The 14862-nt window shown below is 36.3% G+C and overlaps 1 protein-coding gene across 5 annotated transcripts in view; it reads right to left on the minus strand.

Annotated features, from left to right (window-relative positions):
- Positions 1-14862, minus strand: part of LOC114666252 (serine/threonine-protein kinase VRK2) — a 136400-nt gene that overhangs the window by 30830 nt on the left and 90708 nt on the right. For all 5 annotated transcript variants that reach the window (XM_051919621.1, XM_051919619.1, XM_051919620.1 and 2 more), the window contains exon 11: positions 834-1012. In XM_051919621.1, coding sequence (XP_051775581.1) covers positions 834-1012 — 179 coding nt within the window. The remainder of the gene's footprint in view (positions 1-833; positions 1013-14862) is intronic.

Here is a 14862-nt window from a genome sequence, read left to right on the forward strand (position 1 = left end):
CTACCATTACTTCAGTTTGCACCTTGAATTTTTAGTTGTTCTTGGCACGGCTTATGCACAAATTAGCGTATGTAAATTAGATGCTTAAGAGTTTTTTCAAAAGATTTTTTTTTCATTCAAGCCTGTTACCAATAAATAGTATACTTAAAACTCTTTTTTATATTAGTTAAACATGTCAAGAGCACAATATGAGCTGGAAGCTTTTCCACTATACAAAACTGAAAAAGAAATCATCATATCAGTCCAATAATTGGCCTACTGAGGCTTTCACACAGTTCAGTGGTTCAAATTAAATATGATGGCTAGCTATCATTACTAAATAATTCAAATGAATAAAAGCTGCCCACTCAAGGCCACTCAACTTGCAAAGAAACCCAACTGCAGGTCAAAAACGATTGACACTATGCATCTGCTTGTCAGGATGTGATGCCTGAATGAATTGCAGGAGAAAAAGAATGCAGTGCCTTTTCCCCCACTTATGAATGTGGGAATTTTAATTGTCATTTTCCTTAGATGATTTGTTTACTAATGCTTCTGATTTCTTTGCACTGCAAGGGGTCTTTCTCTGCCTCCTACCAGCAATCTTCTATTTCCAACCAGCTTTATAATTTGCAATGTAAAATGGAACACCATATGCTTAAGGGTTACATTTGGGGTCACAGACATTGTTATCTCTTCATCTTATAAATGGATGAATCTTTTTTGGTAATGCACAAGCATGCAAAAACAATGAATAATATGCAAAAGATTAAACTAAAACTTAAACATTTTTAAGAAGGCAAAAAGAAAATGACAAGCAAAAAAAGCAATAAATAAATAAATAAATCCCTTACGTTGTATAAGCAGTAGCCATGTGCTTCAACTTCAGAAACTGGAGAAAAATCCAAAAAATCATTGAAGTCTTTTTGAATTTCTTTTAGACCATCGAGGAGTATTTTTTGTAGCATATGGTAGTTTGGCCTTTCATCATATCCCAGTTTTTTAACAAGGGATAAAAACTTGGCTATTTCCCCTAGGAACAAATAAAAAAAAAAAAAAAACAAAGTCTCATTTACAGCTATATTTTACTGAAATATTACTCTAGCCTTTAGCCTTAGGGCAAGACTCCATTCTCCAGCTCTCTCTCTCTCTTTTGTTCCCACCCTTATAAAAGAAATGTAACATTCATTTTCAGTGAAATCTCCAGTACAGCGCGGCTGTTTCTGATGCAACTTCCTAGCTTGCAGGGTCTAAATGTGGTTAATGTACCCCTATTAATTACAACTGGTAAATATGCTTGAGTGAACAGATAATTATAGTATACAATGCGGAAAGTATCTATATTCTTGAAAACAGTACATTGCAAACATTCACCACTAAAACTGAAACAATACCTAAAGATTTAATATTAATACCCTGTTTAGGATAAGTTTCTGAGTCTATGGAAGGTATACTATATATATATATATATATATATATATATATATATATCTGACCCTGGTGTTTTACTTTATAAAATGTTACTGTATTCTTTTGTGGTTCTGATGCAACTGTGTCACAGAGTTTTTCTATAGCTCCTTTTTTATGGTTTGCTTTGTTTGTGTGTCTTTTGATGCTTCACAGTCACGGTATGCAAAGCTTGGCTTATGATGCTAGAAGTCAGCTTTAAAAGAGAGAATACTAAATTCACCAGCTGCTTGAAAGGTGGAGCTTATGAATTTAGCAATGTTGACAAATAAAATTCAGAACAAAGGCCATGTGGTGGTTATTGTTTAGTGTTGCGCTCTCACAGCTTGAGAATCCCGAGTTTGATTCCTGGTTTAGGCAATTTCTTTAAGAGGTCTGCACATTCTCACTGCATCTATATGGGTTTCTTTCACTCATACCAAAGACATTCTTGATGGGCAACTTTAAATAGCCCTATGGATGAGTGTGGTTTGTGCTTTAAGAACTCTGGAGTTGGTTGGCACCACTGCCTGAGGTTGGTTCTGTCTGTGTGTGCTCAATACTTCTAGGACAGCCACAAGCCACGAGTGACTATGCATTGGATAAGTAGGATAGAAAATGAACTGATGGTTTCATATCATCTATGGTCACAGTCTTTAAATCTCTAGCAAGGTACTGCTTTACTTGTACTCATGACCTCATGTCCGCTCTCTGTAAAATAAGTGTACAAAGTATGTAAGAAATCCAGATAATAACTTTGCTTCAACACATCTTGTAGACATACCATTACTTTCTTTTAAGAAGGATGTGAAATGTTCTCTGAATTAATTCTCAAAAAGTTTCAGCATACAGTGATCCCTCGCTATATCGCGCTTCGCCTTTCGCGGCTTTTATATGTAAGCATATTTAAATATATATTGTGGATTTTTTGCTGGTTCGCGGATTTCTGAGGACAATGGGTCTTTTAATTTCTGGTACATGCTTCCTCAGTTGGTTTGCCCAGTTGATTTCATACAAGGGACGCTATTGGCAGATGGCTGAGAAGCTACCCAACTTACTTTTCTCTTTCTCTCTCTTGCGCTTTCTCTGATCCTGACGTAGGGGGATTGAGCAGGGGGGCTGTTCGCACACCTAGACTATACGGACGCTCGTCTAAAAATGCTGAAAGATTATCTTCACATCGCTACCTTTTGTGTGCAGCTGCTTCGTGAAGCGACATGCTGCATGGTGCTTCACATACTTAAAAGCTCAAAGGGCACGTATTGATTTTTCAGTTTGTTTTTCTCTGTCTCTCTCTATCTCTCTCTCTCTGCTCCTGACAGAGGGGGTGTGAGCTGCCGCCTTCAACAGCTTTGTGCCGCGTGCTTCGCATACTTAAAAGCCAAACAGCCCTATTGATTTGTTTTCTTTATCTGTCTTTATGACAGTCTCTGCTCCTGACTCGCACTCCTTTGAAGAGGAAGATATGTTTGCATTCTTTTAATTGTGAGACAGAACTGTCATCTCTGTCTTGTCATGGAGCACAGTTTAAACTTTTGAAAAAGAGACAAATGTTTGTTTGCAGTGTTTGAATAACGTTCCTGTCTCTCTACAACCTCCTGTGTTTCTGCGCAAATCTGTGACCCAAGCATGACAATATAAAAATAACCATATAAACATATGGTTTCTACTTCGCGGATTTTCTTATTTCGCGGGTGGCTCTGGAACGCAACCCCCGCGATGGAGGAGGGATTACTGTACTAACTTTATTAGAATAACGTAAACCGTTTTACACTTCACATCACTAAGGGAGTGGGCTGTGAGTGTTTTGTTTTTATATTGATTGTTTTGGCCTGCTATATTTTTTGGTATTATTTTTCATAAATGTATGCATTTACGTTTGTTAACATATCATAAAATTAAAAAACCTGCCTAATAGGTCACAGCCCATGCTGCAGCAGTACTGGCTGCAATGGTGGTTAAGGTTAATTCAATATATTTTTCATTTATGTGAATTTTACATTCATTTTTCACTATGTTAGTACATTTGCTGGTCTTTGTAATTAAGTGGTTCGGCGAGTCTTTTTATCTTTTTAAACTTTTATATAAGCTCTGTACACTTGCTTGCTGGAGCAATTACTCTAAAAATGCCTGATTTCTAACAATTAGGTGATACATTCTGTATAGTAGTCACATAATTCTTATTATTCCATACAAATCCATCAATAAAACTATTTACAGTAGCACTTTAATCCACTTTCTTCTTCTTCTTTTGGCTGCTCCCGCTAGGGGTTGCCACAGCTGAGAAGAACCTACATTGCCTCATGTATTATTTTATAATTTTTTTTATCATTTACCTTTTAACACAAGTTTACAATTTTTTTTTCACATTACCTTTAAATAGTCTTTCTTTTATTTTGTAAGTAAACTTCAAACAAGATTATATAGTAATTCCTTCCTTGTAAGTAACAAAGCATTGAGTATTAGTGTGCTTTAAAATGCTGGCTACTAAGATCCTGAGGATTATTAAAAGCTATCGACAGTTTGTTTAAGCTTCAATTGTCAAATTGAAATTTCTTCCATTAATTATATGCACACGTTGGCTACTATAAAGGAACAATTATTGACTTTTTGTTAAACTGTAATTAAGTAACCAGCTTTTTAAAGTGTTTTTTTTTTCTTTTATAAAAAAAAAAATCATACCCTTGGTTTATTATATTTGGACTAGTTAAGATCATGTTCTTAGTTTTCTGTATTTGGACTGTATCTTCACAATATATCTCAATTTTAACCTTCTCTACACTGCTGCTGGGGGGGTTCATTTCGCTCTAGCTGTGCTCAGTCTTTAGGCATGTCAGAGGTTCAGGACTTTTCAGAGTGTGGTTTGACTACTTGCAGAGGCACAATGGAGCAGGGGAGAAAGAGAGCAATGATATTTCTGTTTTATCCCTTATACCCCAATAACAGTTAGAGCCAACATAACAATATACTTCATAGCTGCATCACTTGGCAATAATATGAAGTCTGTGTGAAAACTATCATACAGTATGTAACAATGTACTACCTTAACCTAAGATTACAAATGTTAACAAGAGTTCAGAAGCAATATTTCTTTGATCAAATAGTGAACTTTGTGAGCAGGAATGTCAAGGGTCTCGATCATGAATTAAGGAGAATGAAAGTACTCTTACACTTAAGTCTAAACGCCAAGATAGTATTTCCATTTGTAGTGTCATATGTAATATTTGATTCTGAAGGGTGATATGTAATCGTGATGGGCAATTTATTTAATACTAAAATGATTTTGCTGATGATTAATATTTATGAACCAAATGCATATGATAGAGCTTTCTTCCTAAATGTATTTGAATCTATCCCTAATGCGAACAGTCACAAAATCATAATGGCCGGTGACTTGTGTTTTAAATCCAGACCTGGTTAGATTCTCAGCTACACAACAGCGATAACAACCAATACTGCAAAGATAATTACACAGTTTGTACTGGATCATAACTTATCAGACCCATGTAGGTTTTTAAATCCTAATCTTTGAGCATACTCCTACATAATTCATACTCAAGAATTGATTATTTCTTCATGATCAATATTTTTCCCCCACTATCAAATCTTATAAGTATGACATTATTGTTATCTCTGACCATGCCCTTCTGATCATGGAACTTAAATTACTGTGTCCTACACACTCATCTCCCCGCAAGCATATTAACCTCCTGTCATTAGCTCATGAGAACTATACAGAATTCATATCCAAGCAAGTTGATTATTTTCTTGAGACAAACGCATCCTCAGAGGTCTCAGCAGGTATACTCTGGGAAACTCTGAAGGAGTTTCAGATTAATTCAAATCTTTCTCACAAAAATACAGTAAATTGGAAACCAAGATGGCGTCAGAGTTAATCAGCAAAATTACCAGAATAGATCTAGAATACACCATGTCTCCAAATGAGGCACTTTTTCTATAAAGATAGGTTTTGCAATCACAATTTAACCTCTTGACTACTAAAGAAGCAGAACAACATCATTATTTTGAACACAGAGAAGGCCAATAAGACCTTAGCCCAACAAATCCACAAGCAGGGAGTCTGTAATGCTGTAACTGCAATTAACAACATAGATGGAGATAAAATTACTGACTGTAAAAATATAACTTACACATTTAGAAAGTACTATAAGTCCTTATATTTTGATTCATTACATATACCACAGCTAGATACTCTTAGTGATATGAAACTGGACAAACCTCTGACACTTTCAGAATTACTAGATGCTAAAAACTCACTTCAAAGTGGAAAAGCAGCCAGCCCTATTTTGTTACAGACGCAAATCAAATATATAAGATTTTATTATATACGATAATAGTAATAATAATAGCAACTCTCTACTCAAAACAGTAAATGTGGGAGGAACCCGAGACCAAACCCACAACCTCTTGGTTACAAGACAGCAGTTCTTACCTCTGCACTAGCCTAGCGGCCATGTTTATGTTGTGTCAATTGATATTTGGGCTTTGGTTTTTACACATTGACAGCAACATGTAAACAGAATAATTTCTTTTTCTTTGGTTATACTTTTGAATAAAAGCACACTTGCTTTGTTATACTTTTTGTGAAAGTTTATTTGATATTTGGACTTCAGTTTTCACACATTATATACTTCATGTCAGCAGTTTGTCATTATTACTATAACATGAAAAAAGTTTGTTTTAGTTATGTGTTCAACATTTCTTGCCTCACTTTTCCTGTCATTTTACATTTACACAGATCATTGTATACACGGAACACACATAAAATATATGTATTCCAAATTACGATATATGATTTACCGTATACAATTTCAGACACCTAACTCCCAGATAAAGAGGCTTCAGCTCTGAGAATTTTGTGTCTGACTTCAGCAGCCATAGTAGGGGATGGGATAGCAGGCTCCTTGCTGTTTGTGGTGATTGACACATTTGCAAAACAATGATGCTGCTGAAGAGGTGCAAGGTAATTTAAGGTGGCCTGGGATTACAAATATTTTTGTAGGCTTCAGTGATTCTAGTGTTAAATATCTAGGGGTAACTATCACAAGGATATAAAGCTCTTTTTCAACAAAATTTTGCTGTTTGACAAAATGGCCAAATATCAGATGTTTCTCCAAGGGGGAGGACAAGAATCAGCTGCAATTCTCAAAAGGGGAGGGGAATGGCACAGTGATCGAGTGCTGTATTGCAGCAGTTACGGGCTATGAAGATAAGCAATAGGCAAAATTAGGTCACAAGAGGGGAAAAAAAAAAAAAAAAAAAAAAAAAAAAAAAAAAGCTTAAGAACCACAACTTTAGAGGTGTATTTTCACTAGGGATGCTGCTAAATGTGGTTTGTGTTTTCCTCTCCTCTGTTGTCAAGTAGCCATAGTTCTACAATTAATTAATGCATAGATAATGTTGGGTTCTATCTATGTTGTTAAGTTTTAAACTACTTTGCTGTATCTTTATGTTTACTTGTTATGTAATTAGTAATTGGTAAAGTTTGTGTTTGTATTTTACTTGAGAACTTATCACAGTGATCTGCATCTGCAGTCAGTGGAGAGCACTACACAAAAATATAATGAATTGAAATAAATTATGCATGTGCTCTAGGAGCTTTGTGTCAGAAAAACACCCGTAACCACAATGGAGGAATCAATAAATACACAAGAAAAAGATCATAAAGTACAAATAAAAATAATGAAAAAGACAATGAAATAATATCCCACACAGTCCAAAAATGAATGGAAATAATGAATACATACTTCTTTTAAGAATTCTCACCAGATGGCTTTAGTTTTCATAAAATATAAACTTCATAGACACTTATTCTCTTCTGGCTTACCACTGAAGTTCCAATGGAAGTTTCCAAGCAGAAACATGTTCAAATGTGTGTAGCAAGGTTATTATAGTTTTGCCTTTTTATATTAGTTTTTATTTCTATATTTTTTCTGACCTTACTTGGAAATTCAGTTTAGTTTTAGTTTTCCTTCATCATGTATTTTTAGTTTTTATTTCACAAAGACATTTTTATTTTATTTTTATATATATATTAGTTTCAGTTTTAGTTTTAGTAATTATGGCATGGAGTGCCTACGGAGTAAGTTTTGTGTCACAGTCAGACAGAACTGTACACTTAACAGATTTGGATACGAGTTTAATGTTAGTGGAAGCTTACTACACTGCCTGGTTTACTACCTGGTTTTGTTTTTGTCTGATAAAAACAAGCATAATCAAAACTAGCCACTGAATATGAACAATTTCACAATTTTATAATTTTTAAAATATTTTCTCATGAAAATCACAGGGGCTTAGAAAGAACAGGGCTCTTGGACTTGAATGAGTGTGCAGACCCCACCTAGCTGTATTGAAGGAAACAAAGAACAACAAGCATGTAGTGTCAAGGTTAGGGGCAGTGAGTCTTGAACAGACCATCATAAAGGACAGTAAACCCACAATGAGCAGAGCAAGAGCAGGTAATAGGAGTACGGACAGGCATAAAACAGCAGAGACAGCGTCTGAGATTAAGAACAACATATACATTATCTAAACCTGTTTATCCAGAGTAGGACTGCAGGAAACCTGGAGCCTACAACAGCAGGTTTGGATGCAAGGCAGGAAAAATCCCTGGTATGCAATACTGTATGTATGATAAGGCTGATAAGAACAAAAAGAATATATTTCAACTATATGCAATACTGTATGTATGATAAGGCTGATAAGAACAAAAAGAATATGATATTTCAACTATCTTTTAAGAGAGAGAGAAAACATTGAAAAAAGGGAGACAAATATTTTAAAATATAATTCTGCTAATGGATTACTTTCATCACAATATCAGGTATTTTGAGTTGTGCATATGAACTAAAAAAGATAAATTAATAAATATGGAATAAATACAAAAACCCATTAGTATGTTTAGTTTTTCATCACTTGTCAGACTCTCTACCTTTGTTTGTATCACTTCGTTGTTAAACGATGTTTTTAAAGCAAAAGTGATTGGTCAGCAACAATATGCTGATCTTATATGATGACCTAGTCAGTCTCTTGATCAGTGCCGTTTTATTTTCAAAAACCGGGAGTGCTCTCCCCTCGACTTTCTTGTATACTCAGATATGGGGATGGATATTTGAGCAGTAAACCGCAAGACAATGATTATATTTTTATATTATGTACATTAAGAAACCAGTAACAAAATCAAATTAATAATATATTGAACAATTACTATAAAAGTAAAGTTGAATAAATCGGACTCTGCGGCTGTATAAATAAAAAAAAAACCGAGTATGTGTTCAGACACATATTGCTTCCCGGTTCCTCCCTGTATGGAGTTTGCATGTTCTCCCCGTGTCTGCGTGGGTTTCCTCCGGGTGCTCCGGTCTCCTACCACAGTCCAAAGACATGCAGGTTAGGTGGATTGGCAATTCTAAATTGGCTCTAGTGTGTGCTTGGTGTGTGTGTGTGTGTGTGTCCTGCGGTGGATTGGTTCCCTGCCTTACGCCCTGTGTTGGCTGGGATTGGCTCCAGCAGACCCCCGTGACCCTGTGTTCGGATTCAGCGGGTTAGAAGATGGATGGATGGATGGAGTATGTGTTCACGTAAAGTACCACTTCCGGGTGATGGATTTGGCCCAAAAGTTAATACAGATCTATAATTGTGGTGTAACAACCACATGCCAGATTTCATCCATCTATCTAGTTGCGTTTTTGAGTTATCGTGTTTACTTACGCACACACACGCGCATACACACACAATTCCAAAAAACAGTATTGTTGGACATTGGTTACTCTATAACATCAAGATTCATCAAAATATCGAGGTCAAATTTTTTCATGATTACTATACTTTCTCTATACTTCATATATGAGAAAGTAAAAACGATTTCTCCTGTGCAAAGTGGCAGGTGAATTGCTGTCAACAAAAAGCAGACACCTGAGAAATAAACTGAAATGTTAGTCACTCGTGATTTTTCTGTCCATATGGTAAACATTTTGTTGACCAGCACATTCTGACTTCAGCTGTTTGAATAACATCTTGATATACAACAAGCACAAAGAAAGGCAGCACACAAATCGCTTTCTATTTCTTACGCTTTAATACCCGCACTCAGCTTGCTCTGTCACCGCAAATGCTATGTAAACAGACACCCTCCGTCACCAGCCGTCGTTCACTGGATGAATACATGCAGGCGGCTCGTGGTGGATGACTTTCTGTTTTAGAGTTAAAACTTACAAGGGTTAAAGACTAACAGCAAGAATATTCATTCAAAAATGAAAACTAAAAATATTTTAGTAAATTATTATTTTATTTCAGTTAGTCTTTCCAGCTACTTTAATAGTTTCATTTAGTTTTAGTTTTTCATTTCGGTTTTGTTAATTATTTTATTTCAGTTTACGAAAATGTTTTTTTAATAATAGTTTCAGTTTTGATTTTAGTTTTCGTTAACTATAATAACCTTGGTGTGTAGAGAATGTTATTTACTTTTCATATTTTAGTCTATCTTTAATATTACCATGCAAAGCAACTAAAAGCTACTTTTTTCTTCTATGTCCTATAACAACATGACAATCTTTGTGAAGACATATAAGCCTTGTATTGTATATCAGCTGTGTTGGCAAGATACTAATATTATTTTTATCTTTTTAGCTCAACGCATGTTGCAGGTCTTATATTGAATTTTCTTTTTTGACTTGTTTGTAACACAGAGCTATATAACTGCAGTTTAAATTATTCAATCTTACCCTGAAAGATTCACACCGTATATTAACTCCTGGTTTTTCAGGTCCCCATATATATATATATATATATATATATATATATATATATATATATATATATATATATATTGTGGCAGGCGTCTGGCATCCATGCCCAGCCGGGACGCCCCTGTACACTACATTCAGGGGGAGCAGCCCTGGAAAGTGCAATACCTCCCCCTGGGCGATAGATGGCCAATCCCCTTGGCTGGAGTAGTGCCTAGGTTTCCCACAGGGCTCCCTGGGAATTGGAGTTGGGGGCAGCCCTGTTGGGTCCCGCAGGTACCGCCAGGGGTTGCTGTGTTTGGGACTCCTGAGCCTGTGTGGGCAACAGATTCATCACACCTGGAAGTGCCACCGGAACTCGGTGATCAAGCACCTGGAGCACTTCCAGGTGACCTATAAAAGGAGCCAGAATCGGGAGGAAGAGGTTGCCTGGGAGGAGTGGTGGTGCCAAGGTGGAGAGAAAGTGTTGTTTTGTGCTATAATAAGTGCTTGTGGGACTGTGTTGTGGCTGGAGGGATTAGATAGATAGATAGATAGATAGATAGATAGATAGATAGATAGATAGATAGATAGATAGATAGATAGATAGATAGATAGATAGATAGATAGATAGATAGATAGATAGATAGATAGATAGATAGATAGATAGATAGATAGATAGATAGATAGATAGATAGATAGATAGATACGGGGAAGACGTGCCCTCCAGCTGAAGAGAAATAAAAATACTCTATTTTACACGTGCCTCTGAGTAAGTCTGTGCCGGGTCGGGCGCTATATGGTGCCTTATTACTATATATACTATAAATCTGGAACCAATAGAGAATGTATTTGATTTAAATAGTTCACGGATTGTAAAATTTCTAAACCAATCCATTAATGCATGAAGCAGGTGCTCAAACTAGGAGCTGTGATTTAAACAGCAAAGATCAACAGTGCTCTTGTTAACATGGTCCAAATGAGAGCAAGTCAGTAGTTATTACGGAGAAACACTCTATAGCTGAAACATCTCCCAAAAAGATGCCTGATAAATATATAAATGTGTGGCATTTACATGTGTTCAAAAATGACATAACTTATCACAATGGAAAAACATTGCTAGACCAGATTAAATGTTGGTGCTCAAAGTGAACTAGTGGTAAAAGTGTATGATGCGCTGAAAGCAGCTATTTGTGGTCCCTGTCATTGACAGTCAAGTCAAAACAATCAGAGTACATGTAAAATTGAAAGCATATGCAAAAAGATGAATTCTAACATGTGCATTCAAGTTAGACAGTGTGAAATCACACCCAGTAAAAAGAAGTTGAAAAGAATTCCTGTTAACCGAGATCTTTCTGCCATTGATAACAAAGAATCATGTATTGTGATCAGCATCCCTAAAACAGTAAATGCGTCCAACGAGACTGATGGTGCTCCAAAAGGAACTACGTACCACAGAAAAGGATGCACAACATCCAACTTCTGACTGCACATTTAAATGAATAACTTACTAGCAATAAATACCATGCATGCCATACCAAAACATATCTGCAACATTGTAACATACTGTATAATAACTACAGACCACAACAGTGAATCGAAAGAAATTAAACAAATGTTATTCATAAGACATCAGTTTTGAAGTGTTACTGTTAATGTTGCCTTAACAATATCAATACATTTTAGCAGGTTGTCATAAGATGTGTATTCTCATCCTTTTATCGCTTAATTATCTTAATCAAATCAGTCTTGGAATATCTTTGTGGTGTAAATTAAAGTTGACAGTTGCTAGACATATTAGATTCAAGGACTACAGTTCAAGACCCTCTGCTTGTTTTCTTGTTTGATGTTCACAGATGTTTTGCAAAGACACTGGCAGAATGTATTTTTTGAATAGATCCTTGAAAATGTCAACACAGATTCTGTAGACATTGTGTAATGTTCAATGTACTGGTACCTCTACACAGTCCTTCAAACTCTGTGTGTCTGGGAATAGTGCTTTTGGACTTGAGGATATAAATTAGATTAGTCTGTAGCAATACACTGAAAACTAAATTAATCATTAAATTGTTAACTACTGAAATTAGTAATTGCCTTAATCAATTAAAGCTAAGTGCCCAAAAGTAAGCAAAATCTTTCTTTAATTTCATAGATTAAAAAAATGTGACCACCACAAAAAGTAAAAACAGAATTTCAGGTCCTTACCAGAAGTAAATCTTCCTATTTTTGACAAACTCCCAATATAATTAATTTGCCCAAAGACCATTCTAAGAAGATACAGGTAAAAAATGAGAAACAAACAGTGTGTCACTAATTCAAATTCAGTCAACTAGGACATTCACAAAAAGGAAAATAAAAATAGCAACGTGGAAGACAATAAATATATACTACAATAAAAATAGTCCTCCTGTTAGTAACAAAGTCAGATTAGGGCGAAAAAACACAACTATACTATACGGGTGCTGGTCATAAAATTAGAATATCATGACAAAGTTGATTTATTTCAGTAATTCCATTCAAAAAGTGAAACTTGTATATTAGATTCATTCATTACACACAGACTGATGTATTTCAAATGTTTATTTCTTTTAATGTTGATGATTATAACTGACAACTAATGAAAGTCCCAAATTCAGTATCTCAAAAAATTAGAATATTGTGAAAAGGTTCAATATTGAAGACACCTGGTGCCACACTCTAATCAGCTAATTAACTCAAAACACCTGCAAGAGCCTTTAAATGGTCTCTCAGTCTAGTTCTGTAGGCTACACAATCATGGGGAAGACTGCTGACTTGACAGTTGTCCAAAAGACGACCATTGACACCTTGCACAAGGAGGGCAAGACACAAAAGGTCATTGCTAAAGAGGCTGACTGTTCACAGAGCTCTGTGTCCAAGCACATTAATAGACCGGCAAAGGGAAGGACAAGATGTGGTAGAAAAAAGTGTACAAGCAATAGGGATAACCACACCCTGGAGAGGATTGTGAAACAAAACCCATTCAAAAATGTGGGGGAGATTCACAAAGAGTGGACTGCAGCTGGAGTCAGTGCTTCAAGAACCACCTCGCACAGACGTATGCAAGACATGGGTTTCAGCTGTCGCATTCCTTGTGTCAAGCCACTCTTGAACAAGAGACAGCGTCTCGCCTTTGGACTGCTGCTGAGTGGTCCAAAGTTATGTTCTCTGATGAAAGTAAATTTTGCATTTCCTTTGGAAATCAAGGTCCCAGAGTCTGGAGGAAGAGAGGAGAGACACAGAATCCACGTTGCTTGAGGTCCAGTGTAAAGTTTCCAGTGTCAGTGATGGTTTGGGGTGCCAGGTCATCTGCCTTCTTGCTGCTGACGAACTTTATGGAGATGCAGATTTCATTTTCCAACAGGACCTGGCACCTGCACACAGTGCCAAAGCTACCAGTACCTGATTTAAGGACCATGGTATCCCTGTTCTTGATTGGCCAGCAAACTCGCCTGACCTTAACCCCATAGAAAATCTATGGGGTATTGTGAAGAGGAAGATGCAATACGCCAGACCCAACAATTCAGAAGAGCTGAAGGCCACTATCAGAGCAACATGGGCTCTCATAACACCTGAGCAGTGCCACAGACTGACCGGCTCCATGCCATGCTGCATTGCTGCAGTAATCCAGGCCAAAGGAGCCCCAAATAAATATTGAGTGCTGTACATGCTCATACTTTTCATGTTCATACCTTTCAGTTGGCCAACATTTCTAAAAATCCTTTTTTTGCATTGGTCTTAATTGATATTCTAATTTTCTGAGATACTGAATTTGGGACTTTCATTAGTTGTCAGTTATAATCATCAACATTAAAAGAAATAAACATTTGAAATACATCAGTCTGTGTGTAATGAATGAATCTAATATACAAGTTTCACTTTTTGAATGGAATTACTGAAATAAATCAACTTTGTCATGATATTCTAATTTTATGACCAGCACCTGTATATAAAAACCACAAAAAATTCTCCTTCCGTTTGCTCCTTGCAAAACAAAAATTATTCAGGGAGGAAGAGTAAATCAAAAGACTATTTACAACAATAATAATAAAAAAATAATAATAAAAAAAACACTTAACTGTTCTAGGGCTTTGCCTTTTCCTCACCTATCCCATTTATAATGTGATTTCTCTGAAGGGTGTAATCTTAACACAGTCAAGAAAAGCAACCTCTAGGATTCATCCACCAGTCAGTTGTCACCAGTTTATATGTCAATGAGGACTGTGGAACCCAATCCCCATCAACATCTCATCATTCCGCCACTGCTCTCAATCCATTTCCTCACCTCTTGGAACATGCTTTGTAAGTGCAGCATCAGCCAGTGTATGTCCCCTAATGTGGCTGACTCATTCACACTTTCCCTCTCATGGATGCACACTCTTCAGTAAGTGCTTCAAGTTTTTAACACTCTTCTCCTGGTACTTTGCTAAACCCCTACGGCCTCTTATCTAAACTGGCAATACACTTCACTCTTTTGCCATTTCTCCTTTTTTCACAGCAGCAAGGTGCAACAGGCATCTGACTTTGCTCATTGCTGTGCTTAGTCCATCTTTTGTAGCACTCCAAAAATCGGACGTACGCACTGCAAGCAAGCGCTTTCGTGCCTCTGTGAAGCTGCCTCATCTTCAGAGATACAACACAGCTCCTATTCTATCAAGGTAAATGTGTTACTCCC

Source organism: Erpetoichthys calabaricus, chromosome 15, assembly GCF_900747795.2.
Source record: "Erpetoichthys calabaricus chromosome 15, fErpCal1.3, whole genome shotgun sequence".
Classification (NCBI taxonomy): Eukaryota; Metazoa; Chordata; class Cladistia; order Polypteriformes; family Polypteridae; genus Erpetoichthys; species Erpetoichthys calabaricus.